The sequence below is a fragment of the Rhineura floridana genome, chromosome 5 (assembly GCF_030035675.1).
Source record: "Rhineura floridana isolate rRhiFlo1 chromosome 5, rRhiFlo1.hap2, whole genome shotgun sequence".
Lineage (NCBI taxonomy): Eukaryota > Metazoa > Chordata > Lepidosauria > Squamata > Rhineuridae > Rhineura > Rhineura floridana.
The window spans coordinates 75,440,290-75,458,079 of record NC_084484.1 but is presented as its reverse complement, the minus strand read 5'-3'; the positions used below and the strand labels follow the sequence as shown (position 1 = coordinate 75,458,079).

General features: G+C 39.7%; 1 protein-coding gene across 1 annotated transcript in view; it reads left to right on the top strand.

Annotated features, from left to right (window-relative positions):
- Positions 1–9,928: 9,928 nt before the first annotated feature.
- Positions 9,929–17,790, top strand: part of CLTRN (collectrin, amino acid transport regulator) — a 32,266-nt gene continuing 24,404 nt past the window's right edge. Inside the window, exons 1-4 of the mRNA XM_061629433.1 lie at positions 9,929–9,991; positions 10,106–10,359; positions 11,761–11,819; positions 15,195–15,277. Coding sequence (XP_061485417.1) covers positions 15,234–15,277 — 44 coding nt within the window. The 5' untranslated portion in view covers positions 9,929–9,991; positions 10,106–10,359; positions 11,761–11,819; positions 15,195–15,233. The remainder of the gene's footprint in view (positions 9,992–10,105; positions 10,360–11,760; positions 11,820–15,194; positions 15,278–17,790) is intronic.

The following is a 17,790-nucleotide window of genomic DNA, read 5'->3' as shown; positions in this document are numbered from 1 at the left end:
GAGGAGGAGTTTTTCTTTAGTAAGCTTGGACCATAGACGTAGAAATCGTTTCGACTCGTTGGCAGTTCCGGTTGGTCCGGAGTAGAGCTGGTTTTCTACACTACCTTCCAATAAGAAAAGTATAAAAGGATCTCTTAAATTCTTGCTTGATTATGCCTTTTAATTTCTTTTCCACCCTCAGGGCGGAAGTAGAGCTACCCACAGAAATCCATGGGAAAATCCAACATTTTTAGGGAGCTATGATGGGGCATTTCCCCCACTCTTAACGTGTAGAGGCAAAGACAGGAGCTCCTGCTCGTTATAACTCGGCTCTTTCTTTGTATGAAAATTTGAGATTGTGAACGTACACCAGCCCCCCGTCTACATGCATGTCAGTGGAATACAACCTTTCTAAATGGAGGATTTGGGTTGGGAGAAGGATCTGAGTGGGCAATTTACGTAGATTGATCTTTGCTGTTTTGGATTGGGGATTTTTGTTATATTTTATTTTTTGCTTGAAATCCATACCAGCCATACCATTATCCCCCAAATTGCATCAGGGGTATGATAACAGTAAACTACACTATGGGGTTGTTGAACGCAGTTTTCTCAAACTTATGTCAAACCTGCACTGTGGGGATACAAGCAGCATTACAAGGTTGTTGTATGCTACTCTTTCAACCTTAAATCCCCACAATGCCATGAAGCTCACTGGGTGATCTTGGACCAATCACTATCCAGCACCTGAATCTACTTCACAAGAGTTGTGACAATACACTGCCCTCAGCTCCTAGAAGGAAGGATAGGATAAAAATGGAGTATATAAAAGCTGCTTTCAGACGTGGGGCTTATTGTGTTAATTTAATGGATTTAAATGGTTGCTCTTCTGTCCTGATTTCTAAAATTCCTTTCACACTACAGTACCAGTTGCTTTAAGGAACTGTAGCTTTTCCCACCGATATACCAGCATTTCACACAAATGTCTTTCACACAGCAGCAACAAATAATGTGTTGTTTTTACCCCTCACTCATTATACACATGTGCACTGTAGTTCCCCAAGGGGTAGGAAGTCTAAGATTTCATCTTGTCATTATGCAACCTTTCTCCTTTTAGCATCTGATTTTTAATTTTTTTTTATTTATATAGACACAGGGGTATGTGTGAAATTCAGCTGCTATCCACGCTTATGCCGAAATACCAGTACAATTTTAGTCAGGCAAAAAAAACCCACACACCTAAAGGGTGGGGACATACTACATGCTGGGATCCTGTCATGTGAGCAGCTGCAACTAGCAGAAAACTCCTGAGATTTTCCTGGTTCCCAAGCTTGCAAATGGATTATTTCTGGTATTATTTATCAAGAGAATTAGCTCTGAACTTGCACTATATTCCACTAGAATTCCTGAAATAGCTTGCACATCATGTGAAAGATCAAATATAATGCGCAAATGACCAGGTAAGAAATGAACAGAATAACGGAATAAAGTGCAGTGTGAGAGCAGCCAAAGAATAATAAATAACCTCCCAAGATGCAGCAGAGATGTAATGTCGGAGTATGTTACAGGATCGTTATAAACCAATTCCTCAATTGCAGGCTCAGAATGGGCAGTATCTGGCTGTCATAAGCCTCTCCCTGTCACAACCTGCCATATTGTTTATTTATTTATTTGTGGCAACTATGAATTGTCCTTCCTCTTCATGAAGCAATAAAGCAACATACACTGAAAATCTATAAAACATATACAAGCTAAAAATGAAATAACAGGCTGCAGTCATAACCCCATCTACCTGGGAGGAAGCCTCATTCAATCAAATAAGACTTACTTTCAACTAGGCAGGGTTAGGATTGTACTGTTAATCTTTAAAACGTAGACTCATATACAGCTGCTAAAGATTAAACATTTCATTATCAAGATAAAAGCATGGGTAAATCAAATGTCTTCAGTTGATGTAAATCTAGGGGGAGATCATTCCAAAGTCAGGACCCCACCACAAAGAAGGCCCTTCTGTGTTCCCTCACCATGAATCCTGGCAGGAACTCCAAACAGAGCCTCCTCCTCTTCCATCCCCCACTGATCTTCAGTACTGAATTGGCTGATATTGAAGGAGACACTTCCTAGCTTTAAAAACAATTGCCAACACTTTGAATTGAGCCTAGTAACACAGAAGCAGCTAGTACAAAGCTTTTAGGATCAGGGTTGCATGATCATATTTCACTGTTCCAGTTAATAACCTGGCAGCCATATTCTACACTAGCTGGAGTTTCCAGATTGTTTTCAAAGGCAACCCCACATAGAGTACATTGCAATAATTGGAACAAGACGTCACCATAACATGGGTAACTGATAGTCGGCTGTCTTGGTTCAGGAACTGCCTAGCCAGGAATAGGCATGCCTTGTCACTGCAATTAACAACAGTGGATAAATGAGTGGCCCCACAAGCTATGTATCTGCTCCTTGAAGGGGAGTGCTACCCTATCCAATGTCCATCTTTCAATTTCCTGGACATGAGAGCTGCCTATCCATAGTACCTCGGTCTTAGTTTGTCCCTTGTTCAGCCTGTCACCACCCACAGACATCTACTGCCTCTACTGATTCAGATGGAATAGATACTGGTGCCATTTTGTTCCACATCTCTGGATGTCCGCTCCCAGCAGTTTCATGTGCCAATATTAAATAGCATGGGAGACAAGATAGAACCCTGTGGAACCCCACTATGCAACTGCCATGAGGCCAAACAGGTGTATCGCAATGCTACCGTCTGGTAATGGTCCCCTTCCCACAAAGTTGCTCAAAAAGGTTACTGTGGTCAATGGTGTCAACAACCGTCAAGAGCTCTAGGAGAATCAACAGGGTAGCAGAGCCCATGTGGGTAATAGACTGCATTTGCATTCAACCTGATTTAAGCGTGGAAACAATAATAACAAATATCTCAAATGAAATAAGTTCTGAATTAGACAGATCATGAATTTGTAGCTGGTAGTTTTTGTAGCTGCGCTTACATAATTGGATTAGCTTCATTAGGTACAAGATAGATTGTAGGATGCACCCAGGGCTACTGGAACAAGGAAGCATTAATGGCTCTCCCCCCATTTTTGGAAATATGAAAACTAGTAATTACCTAGTCCTGGTTGGGGCTGATGAGAATTACAGTCAGGCAACATCTGGAGAGCCATGGGTTCCTCACTTCTGATCTGGGGTGGTGGTGCATGTAACTTCTCACTCCCACCACCACCGCACACACACACACAAAAGCTAAGAACCATCTTCAAAATCAGAGGAATCATATGCTAGTCCTACTAAGAGTAGATCTACTGAAATTAATGAACATGACTAACAAGTAAAACGTAGTTGGATACAACCCCATAATCATCTTTCACATCTGAAATTGGCTGCAACTTTTTAGGATGCAATCCAATACATGTTTTCTCAGAAGTAAGCGTCATTGGGTTCAATAGGACTTACTTCCAAGTGTGTATTGGATTGCAGCCTTAGTCTCCTAAGTTAACTAAGGCGATTCGATAGGAAAGATCAAGCAAATTATTAGACATGTCTTCCAAACCTTTCCATGAGTTATTAGTGACAGTAATACATTTACATTTTTTGTCCAAGGGAAGTTAATTTTTAGTGAATAACGGTAGTGATTAACTCCCCCAGAATTTGAAACAGTTAATTTGTCAATAACAGCTAAGATTAAATCTGCGTGTAGCTATTAATTAACTTATATGAATGTCCTGTAAATTTTTGACTGTCCTGAGCATTCAAAGGGATATAGAGCACAAAGAGCTTTTGCTAAATTATCCTTTTTTGTCCTTTAGAGAAATCAGCTAATGAATAAAGATGAATACATAGCAGTATAAAGTGACTTAAGACATTTGTTATGGCGTAAACCTGGAATGAGGAACCTGTGGCTCCCCAGATGTTGGTGGACTCCAACTCCCATCATCCCAACTAGGATGAGTGAGAAATTCAATTCAGTTCACATTTAAAGCTGAATCTATCAAATTTACACTTTCCAAAACAACATGAGAATTGAAACACAGCCATCCTTCAAAATTCATACATACAAAGTTTGCAGTGCAGTTCTCCAGCCAACCAGTGTTTACATAAATGCATGCATTAGGGTAAAGTGTGCATATAAATGCATATATTAATGAAAATAACATACAAAAATACATTACTATCAGGGGAATTGCTTGCAGTAACACGTACTTTAGTCACAACTGCATACAAAAATGTGTTTATCAGGAGAAATTTGCACTAAAATGCTGAATAATTCTCACGAGGATTTTTAAAAAAAGCACACAAATTGCTACAGAAATGTGGAGAATTGACTTTAAGACTGGAAGAAATTGAGAGAGTCGAAATTGACAGATCCTTCCATCCCTATCCCCAACCATTGACCACGCTGGCTCGAGCAGATGGGAGTCGAAGTGTAACATCTAGAGGACCACAGGGTTCCCATCTGTGGCTCAAGCAGTGTGACGGCTATATCAGGGCAGTTTGGGCACACCAGTGGAAGCCAGACTGGCTCCTGCCAGTGCGCCTAAACTGCCCTAGCCTTACCCTGCCCTGTCCTGTCACGGTCTCAGTACTCCACAGTGATGCCACTGTCCAGAAACCAAGTGTGTGGCACACACACACACACACCAGCCACTCCTGCTCTTAACCAGAATCCTGTGTAAAATGAAAGATTTTTGCAATGTACAAAAAGCCATTAAAGAGGGAGCAAGGTGATGTTTCTATTAGGAGGATGTTCCAAACGTTGGGCACAGCTACTGAAAAATCCCACTACGTGTGCCCTGTTGGATGAACTGTTCATACATTTTATAAACAGGTGAGTGGCCCCACTCCTGATGTTCCAGCTAGCCCTGCCTCTTGGAGTCCACACATACAGCGCAAATGTCTGCAGGGAGAAGTCTTTGTGCATACAGGTATACCTGTGAAGTCTCCCTCCCTGTAGACTTTGCGCTGTATGTGCAGATGCCAGGGGGTGGAACTAGTGAGAATGTACAATGGCACGAGGGAACTAGTTGACACATCCCCTTTCATGCCTAGATGGAACATCTGAACAGTTCTCTTAAACAGGGCTTTGGTCCCAACGAGATGAATTTCAGGAATGGTTCGATCATGCAAGAGACCCTGTTGATATGGTTGCTACTACTTGCTATGCTGGGGAGCACATACCCTCAAACAGCCTCATAAGAGAACACAGGGATATCTGTTGTCCTTAGTGATGGAAGGATCTGTCTGTTTTTGTTGTCTTAGTTTCTCATTTTTCCAACCTTAAATTCAGTTCTCCAAGTTCTTCAGCAATTTGTAATTTTAAAAAGTCCTTATGAAAATTCTTCAGGATTTTAGTGTGAATTTCTCCTAATAAACACATTTGTGCCTGCAGTTTTGACTAAAGTATACATTTTTGCAGGCAATTTCTATCTAAACATATAATATCTTTGTAAGCATTGTATATGTCACACTGCAGTTTGCTTAGCCACAGAGAGGTGGTGCTGTGAATTACAGTGTGACAATTCTAAGGAGCCATATGGTGGTGAGGGCAAGCAAGCAGGCAGGTGAGACTGGGCTGACAGTAGGAGAGCGAGCGGGCAGCAGCATGGGGGGGGAGGAGACCAGGCACAGAGCTGAAGAGGGAGCGAGTAAGGAGTGGCTGGCAGCAGCCTGCATAAGCCGCACTTCATGAGAGGTTGTGTGGTGTGGAGGAGGGAGGGAGGAGGGCAATACTGGCTGGACAGTGGTGGCTGGCAGCAGCCTGTGTGAGCTGCAGAGTGATAAGGAGAGCACCAGGAGAGCAGATCCATTGCTGCAGAGCTGCCCAGGCCTGTGCGGCCTGTCTTTCCTGTGTGGCTTACCTCCTCCACCCACCTCCCTCCTCTACCTCCCTCCCTCCTCTACTTCCCTTCTCCGCAGGAGGTCTGGGGGGGGGCAGAGGTGTACTGGAGACCTGGGGGAAGGGGAGGGGAGAGAAGCTTCTTTGGCGACCAGAAGTATGGGGGAAGTGCCTTGGCAACTTGGGGGAACGGTGGGGGAGCTGCCTTGGCAACCTGGGAGAGTGGATTGGCATGCGAAGCATGCAGGTGTAAAGCCCTACTCTCTTTATAATGCATTGTAATATGTTATTTTCACTAATATATTTATTTGTACAAAAATACATATTTGTAACATTGTGCATTGCAAAATTCAGATAAGAGCAAAGTTTGAAATATGGCTTTGTTTCAGCTCAGATATTGCTTCAGAAAATGTGGATTTGATAGATCTGGGTTTAAATGCAACTGAATCAAATTCCTGCCTTTTCTCTAATTGTATTTATCACACCCAGTTTCTCAAAGCAATCATTACCTGACCACCCATCCCTCCTGAAGGGTCTATTTTGCTTGCTGTAAACTATGCATTTACTTTGCAGTAGTCTGTCCTGCACGTCTGAAGCAAACTGTATTAGCAATCAGAGCAGGTTCAAATAAATAAATGAAAAAGCATAAGAATGTTTAATAGAATGTTTAATATTCTAAACTTAAAAAGAGAGAAAAACCTCAATGGATTACTGAAGAACCTCTTAAAATAGTTACAGACAAGGAAAGCAAAAGCAAAAGGAGACAGAAACACAGTTAGAACCCTAAATGCAACTATACAGCAACTAGTATGTAGGAACAAAGAGAACTATTACAATAGTTATTGTATAAAAATAGAAGAGGACAACAAAAAAGGTAGAAGAGCCCTATTCCAAAAAATTAGAGAAATTAAAGCGAAATTTAAACCAAGAGTAGGGATGCTAAATAATCAACAGGGGAGCACACTGACTGACTGAGAAAAAATAAAAGGAAGATGGAAGCAATACACTGAAGAACTCTGTAAAAGAGATGCAAGGATGACAGATTCATTCATGGAGGAACTGTATGACAAAGAACCAGAAATTTTAGAATATGAGATGAAAACTGCTCTTAAAATACTTGGAAGAAACAAATCACCAGGAACAGATGGCATACCAATAGAGTTGCTACAAACTACTGAGAATAAATCTGTCCAAATTTTGACAAAGGTTTGTCAAGAAATATGGAAAACTAAACACTGGCCCACAGATTGGAAGCATTCAATATATATCCCAATTCCAAAGAAAGGGGAACCCAGGAAATGCAGTAATTATCAAACTATTGCCTAATATCCTATGCAAGTAAAGTTATGCTCGTTTCTACAACAAAGGCTCTTACTATATATGGAGTGAGAAATGCCAGATGTCAAAGCTGGATTTAGAAAGGGAGGAGGTGCCAGAGATCATATCGCAAACATACGTTGGATAATGGAATGGACCAAGGAATTTCAGAAGAAAATCACCCTGTGTTTTATAATTACAGCAAAGCCTTTGATTGTGTAGATCATGAAAAACTATGGAATGCTTTTTTAAAGAATAGGGGTGCCACAGCATCTGACTGTCCTGATGCACAACCTATACTCTGGACAAGAGGCTACTGTAACGACAGAATATGAAGAAACCGATTGGTTCCCAATCGGAAATGGTGTGAGACAGGGGTGCAATTTATCACCCTATTTGTTTAATCTATATGCAGAACATATCATACTCAAAGCGGGATTGGACCAAGATGTAGGTGGTGTGAAAATTGGAGGGAGAAATATCAATAATTTAAGATACACAGATGATACCATACTACTAGCAGAAACCAGTAATGATTTTAAATGAATGCTGTTGAAAGTTAAAGAGGAAAGCACAAAAGCAGGGCTATAGCTGAACATCAAGAAGACTAAAGTAATGACAACAGAAGATTTATGTAACTTTAAAGTTGACAATGAGGACATTGAACTTATCAAGGATTATCAATACCTTGGCACAGTCATTAACCAAAATGGAGACAATAGTCAAGAACTCAGAAGAAAGCTAGGACTGGAGAGGACAACTATGAGAGAACTTGAAAAGGTCCTCAAATGCAAAGATGTATCATTGAACACTAAAGTCAGGATCATTCCAACCATGGAATTCCCAATCTCTATGTATGAATGTGAAAGTTGGACAGTGAAAAAAGTGGATAAGAGAATAATCAACTCATTTGAAATGTGGTGTTGGAGGAGAGCTTTGCGCCTAAAGACTACGAAAAAGACCAATAATTGGGTGTTAGAACAAATTAAACCAGAACTATCACTAGAAGCTAAAATGATGAAACTGAGGTTATCATACTTTGGACACATAATGAGATTCAGTAGATTCACATGATTCACTAGAAAAGACAATAATGCTGGGAAAAAGAGAAGGGAGTAGAAAAAGAGGAAGGCCAAACAAGAGATGGATTGATTCCATAAAGGAAGCCACAGACCTGAATTTACAAGATCTGAACAGGGTGGTATATAACAGATGCTATTGGAGGTCACTGATTCATAGGGTCGCTATAAGTTGTAATTGAAGGCATATAACAACAACAGCAACTCAGATCCATTCAGCAACATTTACTACCTAGTTGAGAAGCTGCAAAGGATAGGCAGAAAGGGAATTATATAGTCTGCAAAATTTATTGTGGAAGCTAGTGGGTATATTGCTGTATAAAAACAACATAACTTTTTTTAGAGTAGAATTCCAGAATAAAACTTTTCTTCAGTTATAAACTATGATGCCCGGAAACACAGAGTTCAGCTAATCCTGAGATTAGCTGCTAGCCACAACATGTTTACTTTGGTGATTGGAGGTGTGGAAAAAGTTGACAATTATGAATGTAGGAAAAGCCTTGGAACTGCTTGTGTTTCCCAGCATTATGCCAGCATTTCATCCCTCTTAATTTTGTGAAAACGACCAATTTAGTAATCTTAGAGCAAATGGATAGTATTAGGAAGGAGTTATTTTACTACTCCTTCACTGAGTAAACTTCATATGCTGAATCAAGATCTGGGGCCAATTTGTACATGTACCTCACTCCCTATTTGATTGCTGGATGATGTTATAGCTGAATGTGTGAGCTGCCTCTATTCAAGAGTACTGTGTTGGAGGCGATGTAGATTGTCTGTAGTATTTGATCAGCAGAGGCTATTTTGTACATGAATTCCTCACTTGATGTTGGAATCACTGAGTGATGAACACACATGTGAGATTTCACCCCACAAAACTGCATAATTAAAGTACTGCTTCATTATACACCCCTTGGAGTGTACATTTACTTTCCACAAGGCCATCAGGTGCTAGGAGTCATTTTGCTTGTGTGAAGCAGCATCAAGTAAACAACATTCAAGTTTAGAATGTTTACAAACTGAAAAACATGTGGAATATGTGGAGCAATGTATTGGGGGGCAGGGGGAGAGAATGACAGTAATGGTAAACATGTCCAGCAATATCATTCCAGAGTAGGGTTGCCAGGTTGATGGCCTGAGACTGATCCTGTATATTTAGAAGAGAGTCAGCCAAGTGCAGGTGTTCTTACAACTCTGTAATGGGAAAAACCACAAGGTGGAATTCTCCCTTCCCCCTGCACAACTTTTAAAGATACAGTATTCCACCTTGTGGTTTTTCCCATTACAGAGTTGCAAGAACACCTGCACTTGGCTGACTCTCTCTTCTCCTAAAGATACAGGATCAGTCTCAGGCCATGAACCTGGCAACCCTATTCCAGAGATATAGGTTGAACCTCAGGTTACATACTACAAGTATTGGTAGAAACAATATATACTCAAAGCCTACATCTGAATAGAATTCTAGGTATTCTTTCATTATTCTGTGATTGCTAGCCAAGATAAGACAAGACAAGACATATACAAGCCCTTCACTATCTGCATTTTAAAGAAGTAAGGCCCAGTGATTTCCTTGGAGCTTAGTGCCTTGTCATACAACCACATATAAATCACATGATGTCCTGGAAAGTCCTGTGTGTGGTAATTCTTGGGCTCTGCCCAGCTGGTCATGTGTGTTCTGTTGGTGATTGTAGGCACCTGGTTGAGTAGCCATGGGTTGGGATAGAGCTGGCAGGCAGTCTTTCCTCCTAGCTATCCACATAAAATGTCTGTCAAGGTAGCCTTTACTTTAATACACAGTTTGGGAATGAGATCAGAAATATTCTGAAAGAGATTATATTTCCTCTTAACAGGTTTTCTCATCTTTCCTCTCCCCCCCCCTTATTTGTAGACTCTACAGCAGCGGTAAAGAAACTGGGGCCCTCCAGAAGTTGGTGGACTCTAACTCCCTTTAACACACACACACACCAGCCAGCATAACCAGTGATGAGGGATGATGGGAATTACAATCCAGCAACATCTAAAGGCCACAGGTGCTCCACCTCTGCTCTAAAGGCTGCTGAATTGTCAACTCCAGGGGCTCCTGTTAAGTCATTGCAGTGGAATGCTGAAGAGTGCCAACAGCAATCCAAAATCCTCCGAAAGGTATTTCCAAGTTACAAACATAAAATTAGGATGAAAGCTTTGTATGGCTACTTAATGGGGAACAATTTGAGGGGTAGAAACATCCTTTATTAGGTATTCTCTAGACAAGTAAGTTACTTTTTGACCATTTCATGTACTTTTTTCCAAGGCTATTTGTCTAGGTAACATATTCTTTTAGCAGGTAACTTCTTTCATAATGTATGGTTATGTGTGGCAGTGTAGTACAAATTCACTAGAAAGGAAAAACAAGTATTTAAATAACATGGCAGGTGTGTGCTGTTCATAACTGAAAGGACAAAGCATTTAGCTTTGGGGTATTATACGAAGAAAAAAGGAATTGTTTTCTACCCCCTTTGTTCAGGTGCCTAAAGAGATAAAAGGATGAACCCAGCAGAAAATAGTTACTTTCCGTAACTGTTTTTGCTAAAATAAAGAGGGTTAATTATTAAGCCTTCTACTTGATCGCTTCCTAATTCTACTGATGCTTTAATCCTGGGTCACTGGGAGTTTAAGACTGCATTTCAGTAGCGGCTGTTTTGCCTGAAGTTTTCCAGTTGGGAAGGATGTTAGGGGGATTGCTGCTTGCATCTGCCTGGGTTAGTGTTGCATATCCTGAGCTTTGCAAACCAGGTAAGATTCCATTTTGTGCCTCATCCTTCAACCACTGTTTCCTTAACAATCTGGTGCCTTGAAATACTAAGACTGAAATTCTATGTATACTTGCTTGGAAGTAAGTCTCCTTGAACTCAGTGAAACTTATTTATGAGTAAACATGCACAAGATCCTACTACAAAATGATATTGGAGGCTTTTGCAGTTTTGAGCATTCATTTATTAGGGTTAAAAGAACATTGAGAATCCTGATGGGGCAACTTACAGAACCTTTACAGCATCCACTTTGTCACCAATGGTTCAACACTGGCTAAAGAGATCTGTGAAAAATGATGGCAGATATCTGGTCCATGGTTGCTCCACAATTTAGTTGGAGATCGGGCAGGGAAAGGGATTCAGACTTGTGTTTCTTCTTTTACATCCAAATCCTATACAGACTTAATCTGGAAACTCAAACCCCATAGATTTCAGTAGAATTATCCTAGTAATTGCACTTGGAATTGCTAACTCTGTCCTACAATCTCCTGAAAGATATAGATTATTTATTTATTTATTTAAAATACTTCTAACCTGCCCGTCCTCACAATGAAATAGCAGGGCAGGGTAAAATAATAAATTAAAACAAACCAATATAACCATAACAGAAAAATAAAAGCAGATAAAATCACAGCAATAACACCAACAACAAATGCAAATGATGTATTGAAGGAAAGCAAATTTACAAAGCACCGTCAGCTGATTTATATATATGTGAATTATTCCTTTTACCTTATCCCTTTCTTTGGAACAGATACACAGAATGCTTTCAAAGTGCGGTTTAGTATCAAAAGAGCACTAGGAGACAATGCAGTAAGTGAAATATTTAAATCCACTTTTTCTGGTGAAAGTTTTACAACAGGCCAACTAGTGTTAAGTGTGTTATTAAAGAGATATAAGCTTGTCTAGAAATGTTATTAAATTATCCATCAAATAGCTTTTTGTCATAAAATGACTCATTCTTTCAGATCTGAGCAACATTACTTACATGGGTACATTGCTAGGGAATGGTGTTTTTTAAAGTAAGCAGACTTTCATGCTGTCATTATTTTGTACATCATTTCAAGTAACTGTTCTTAGTATGAACCACACACTATATGAAGCTGTCAAACTGTAGTGGAATCATTATTTTAGCTGTCAGTTACACAGATCGAGACAACTGGAAGATTAAATGAATGTTATCGAATTCTGTGATTGTGGAAATCTCCATTGGAGTAAGTGTATTTAGTGTCAGCTTCTGAATGTTTACAATCCGTCCACTTTTGTGTGCTATTGCTTCCCAAATGCTGGATTTTTTTCTTCTTGATCACACTTCGTCTGAAGAAAGGCTCAAACTAGACGTTTTGCCACCCAGAATGGCATTCCATTTCATATTCTCCCCACACTCCCTGTATAATTTTGACACAGTTATCCCCAACAAGCGACAGGCAACAATTTAGCCAAAGGCATGAAAGTAGAAAACACAAGGTATCTCAAGTGTTTTGCTTCACCATCAGGAGAATGGTTAGGGCCCTTTTAACTGGCTTTGTTGTCCCCATCCTGAAAGGTAGAACAAGGCAGCAGATGCTCAGTTAGAAGAAGCAAGAAATCAACTCATGTTAGAGCACACCCACACCTGGGCTGTCTACACCAAGAAGAAATTCTCTTAGGCCAAGACTGAAAAGTTCCCTTTGAATCTCCCGGCTCCCTCTTTAATAGGGAGTTGGGATGACCAACTTCTCCTTCCTTTTTTTTTTTTTACTTGAACCAATCTGCATTGGTTACAGCTAGCCAGGGTCCAGGCTCTTACAAGCCAATCAGAGATGACTATTCAAACCTTGGCTTTTGCAGGAAACTGAATTTAAGCAAACATGATAATTAGGCATACTTTATACCTGGGCTTACAGGATAGATGAATTTCCTATCCATCACTGTAAAATGAATTAAAGTTACTTAACCAGCAGCATAACAAGATTGGGTGTGGGATTTTGGAGTCTGCTGCTGCTGTGTGACAGACTTTGATTTATGACTCTTGCAGGCATGCACTTGTATCCAAACAAAGAGGAACTTTCCAGTGAGGTCTCAGAAATATGGAGATGGTCAAGTTAGTTGACAAAAACCTTAAAATCTGAGCTAGTCTTCTTCAAAGCAAATTCTTATAATTTTGAGACTGCATCTCTGCCATCACTCTTCCAACGCAATATACATTTGTAAGCAGTGTTAAATAGATCCTTAAACTTATTTGTCTCCTCTTATATAAAATGTATCAGATGCAGTTCTTGTGATCCATTAGAACAAAAGTAAAGCACATTAAGCCTATTGAAGCTGCACAAACAACCTAGAATGGGCAGATGATGCAATGATATTGCTGCCTGCCTTATTGAGCTGCACTTCTCATTGTTTACTTATGTCTCTGAGAGTGATGAATCTGTCTGATATCCTCTAGATTGTAAACTGCTTGGGGTAGAGATCATTAGCCATAAATCTATTATATCTTGCAAAGAGTTTCATATAATGGAACCATGTTTCAATAGCAGAGCATCAGGCACACCTTTGAACATCTGTTCTGCAAAAGAAACTAACTGATGAATGAAGTATGCTGTGATTTAAAAGAAACCTCAGATGACCTCTACCCTGAAAAGAAAAGAAAAACCTTCAAAACCTATATGTGAAGGACAACCAGTGTCCACCCCTCTACAGATCCCATTGTTACTCCAGGCCGTGTGCTCCTATCAGGCGCAACAGCAGAACTGATGACCACCACCACATCAGGACACTGGTGGTGGGCCCATGGCATGGAAGAGAAGAATGTGGAGCTCTGCAGTCCCACATGCCAGTCTGATGAGTTAAAGGGGTTGGAGCTGGTAGGGGACAGCAGAATTGTAGCTAGGAGGGAAAGAGAGGAGATAAAAAGGGCAGATGACCAAATGCCAGTGGAGAGCAGCTGGAAGAAAGAGCAGAGGCAGACAGAGAAGTGGGTATGAGGAAGAATGGACAGGGCTGCGGAGAGGAATGTTGGGCTCCACCAGGGCAAACATAGTATTGGAGCCCTCCTCTTGTGGTTTAGTAGGTAACATAGTGGATTTAAATACATAGAATAGTGACATAATACATGTTTTATATAGTTTAGTGTGCAGTGTTTAGTGATGACAATTAAGAATCATGACTACCAGTTCACTGGATAGACAAATTATTTGCCTGTGTAGTGAATCTGCAGTCATGGTTATTGATAGATTTATCTACTTTATTTAGCCTACTTTACAAGAATGCAAAAGGAATATATTGCAATTCTAGGAAATTACAAATCATCATAATATCTATAAACTTTTTTTGCAATTACTAAAATTAACAGCTGAAATTATTAGTCACCCAATTCTAATAAAATGTCCTTTATTCCAATAAATAATGAGTCATCATGTGAATACCATTGCAGGGATGAGTCCTTTGGCCTCATTCCCTCCCACAAATCCACACTGATGTTCCTGAAGCTCCTAACGTGTAGGCGCAATGGTGGAGCCGGATATTTCAATGTGCTGAATTGTGCAGGCAGACTACAGTGGTTAATGGGGAATACGGAGTATGTAGCTGATAATGGGAATTGGGAGAGAACAACATGATCCATGCCATGTCTTTAAACAAGCCTGCTGCCTGTTCTTTGCTAAGGGCTTTGTAGGCCAAACAGGCACTTGGAATTGTGCCTGGAATGTAACCAGCCACTCTGTAAGCAGTTCTACATGTCTCAGTTAACAGCCTGCTGTTGTATTCTGTACCAGTTGAGTTTTCCAGATGATCTTCGTAATCTGAGCATCATTTGATGTAAAGGCGGGATACAAATTTAACAAATAACTACATAGCACATTGCAGTCATCTACATTAGAACATTAGAAGAGCCTGTTAGATCAGGCCAATGGTCTATTTAGCACAGCATCCTGTTCTTATAGTGCCTAGCCAGACACCTGTGGGAAGCCTGCAGACAGGACTTGAGCACTCTTCTCTCCTGCAGTTTCCAGCAACTGGTATTCACAAGCATAGTGCTTCTGACTATGGAAGCAGAGCAGAGCCATCATGGCTAGTAGTCTTGGATAGCCTTATCTTCCATGAATTTGTCTAAGCCTTCATTTCCATGAACATCTCATGAACATTTTGCCTGAGAAGAAGAAAGTTCTTCCTCCAGCAACCTTTCCATAAAAATTGTTCATTTCTTTACAGTATACTTGGAATGCTAATGAAGAATATCTATTTAAAGCAATGGTAGCTTTTGCCATGAGATCTTCTAGTCAAGAAACCACACAGTAAGTAGGCCTCCTTTTCCTATAAGTCAGCCTTCCTCAACCTGATGCTCTCCAGATATTTTGGGCTACAACTCCCATCAGCCCCAAGCCAGAGCTTGGAAAAGTTACTTTTTTTAACTACAACTCCCATCAGCCCAATCCAGTGGCCATGCTGGCTGGGGCTGATGGGAGTTGTAGTTAAAAAAAAAAAGTAACTTTTCCAAGCTCTGGCGCCAACTAAAACATCCGGAAGGCACCAAGTTGGGGAAGGCTACTGTAAATATTCTTTGTTATTAAGTGAGGTGGATGATACTGCATGATAGAGGGTTGAAAATAATTTGCATATAAGAGTGTTTAGTTTCACAGCACATCTATTTTTGATGTCTGGTTAACATAGTGACATTTTTCTCCCAACCTTATGGAGCTAGAATTTGGTCTGTAAGAGAATCACTGTGCACGTTTTCATGGCACAGACAGCGGCAATGCAATTTAAGTTCACTGCATCATCAAGGCTAATTGGGATTCATTTGGCATGGCCCTGAGATCTCTGTCCATGCATTTTTAATAGCCCATTTTTTAAATGTAGAAAATCCCCATAACAATTGCAGTCATCTGCAGAAACTGTAGTCAAATTTAACACTTAAAAATAATATATGGGGACTTCCAGGAAGGGTGACTTCGCTTGTGCCTGCTTTTGAGACGGGCTCCCGCCTCAAAAGAAGCTTATTCAGATATAAATCAGTCAGAACATTTTTTTTTTTGACTGATGAAATTTCTCCCGGGCAGGGAGAAATGTAGAGATCAACCTCAAAAGCCTGTTTTTGTTGGGAGGACTGGATTTCATTAATTTATGAGAAAAGGTCCAGCCAGCAATGCCGGACGGACTTCCGAACAAGCTCTATCTGATTAATGCGATACGTTTATCTTTTCTTCAAAGAGAAAACGGACTAACAGGCAAGCACCCTTCTTTCTATTATTTTTTTTACTTGGTTTAAATTGTTGCAGCAAAAAGAAATTTGTCAAATGAATCAGCTTCAAAGAACTTCTGGGTGAGCTATAACTCTTCTCTGTTATTCACAAAATTAACAGCTTATCTCTGTTTCTATTGCAAAAAGCTGTCCTGGAAGTGCATTCTAAAGATATAAACAGAAGAGGGATTTCTATTCCGAGGAACATTATATTGTCTGGGACTATTCTCTTTTTGGTCTATTTTATTTTGACGAATCTGCTTCTTCACGACGCCACTAACTGTTTTGATGCTGGGAACTAAATTTGTTTTGTATTCTTGAACATAGAGAGATAAGGCAGGCTGCTCTGTTTATACTGTGATGTCATCAAGCCTGGAATATTAACCCAATTGTTGCTGAAATAAGAAGTGGTTCTTCTTTATGTTTGTTTTGTTTTGTTTTCGTGGTTTTAAAAATGGCAATCAAGAAAGTGGCTGAGAATCTGGAAGTAATTATGTTTCAGAAAATAATGGATGAGATTGAGACAACGAAACAAACCCTGCGACAGGGCAGTAAGGAGCTGAAAATTGAACTGAGCAAAATGACGCAGGAGCTTAAAGAAATAGGGGATCCTGTGAGAGAGGAGAATGAGATCAGAGATGAGAAAAGAAAAAATAAAGGGAAGATACAAGCCCTGGAGATTGGAACAAATGTGGAATTGGAAAAAGATCTGGAGTTTATGGATATTAGAAATAAAATCTACTGTTTGGAATTTAACGTTATCTCTGAAGAAATTAATGAAGATATTAGAGATAAAGTTATCAATGGCTTGGATAATCTTCTGGACTGGAATGACGTGATGGAGCTTGATATAGAGAAAATATATGGAATTAACTGCAGCCATGTGACAATGGAAAAACTCTCAAGAGATGAGCCAGTGCATTTTGTAAAAAAGAAGAACAGAGATATGACTTTACAACAATATTTCAGCAACTTATTCAGAATCGATGGCAAGAAAATATTTGGGATAGAGGAAATTCCCATCAGACTCTTATTATATGACTATGGTTATGACAGCAAGATTATTATGGAATACTGATAATGGAAGATTGGACACTGAAATTACTGGACTTAACAGGCCTATTGAAGATGGAAGATGGAGTTAATATGGATAATGGAATAATGGCTATTGAAATTATTGGACCTAACAGATTTTGATGAGATGGATTAATCGATATGTTTATTTGGACTATGGTTATGACAATAAGATTATTATTATTATTAACGAGATGGATTAATCGACATGTTTATTAGGAGAAAAATTGATAGATATATTTCTTAAAGAATTGAAACCTCTCTGACTTTTTGTGGAAAGAATAAAGTAATGTTTATGAGATTTGATGATTAATTAAGATAACTACTGGAGGAAAGTGATTTTATAATATAATTTAAGAGACAGGATTGTTATATATTGCAGACCTATAACTGATTTGATCTGCGACAAATGGGAAGTCAACATTTTATTTTTTTGTTTAATCATTTTTGTTTTGTTTTGTTTTTTGTCTTTGAATGTTTTATGATTTTGTT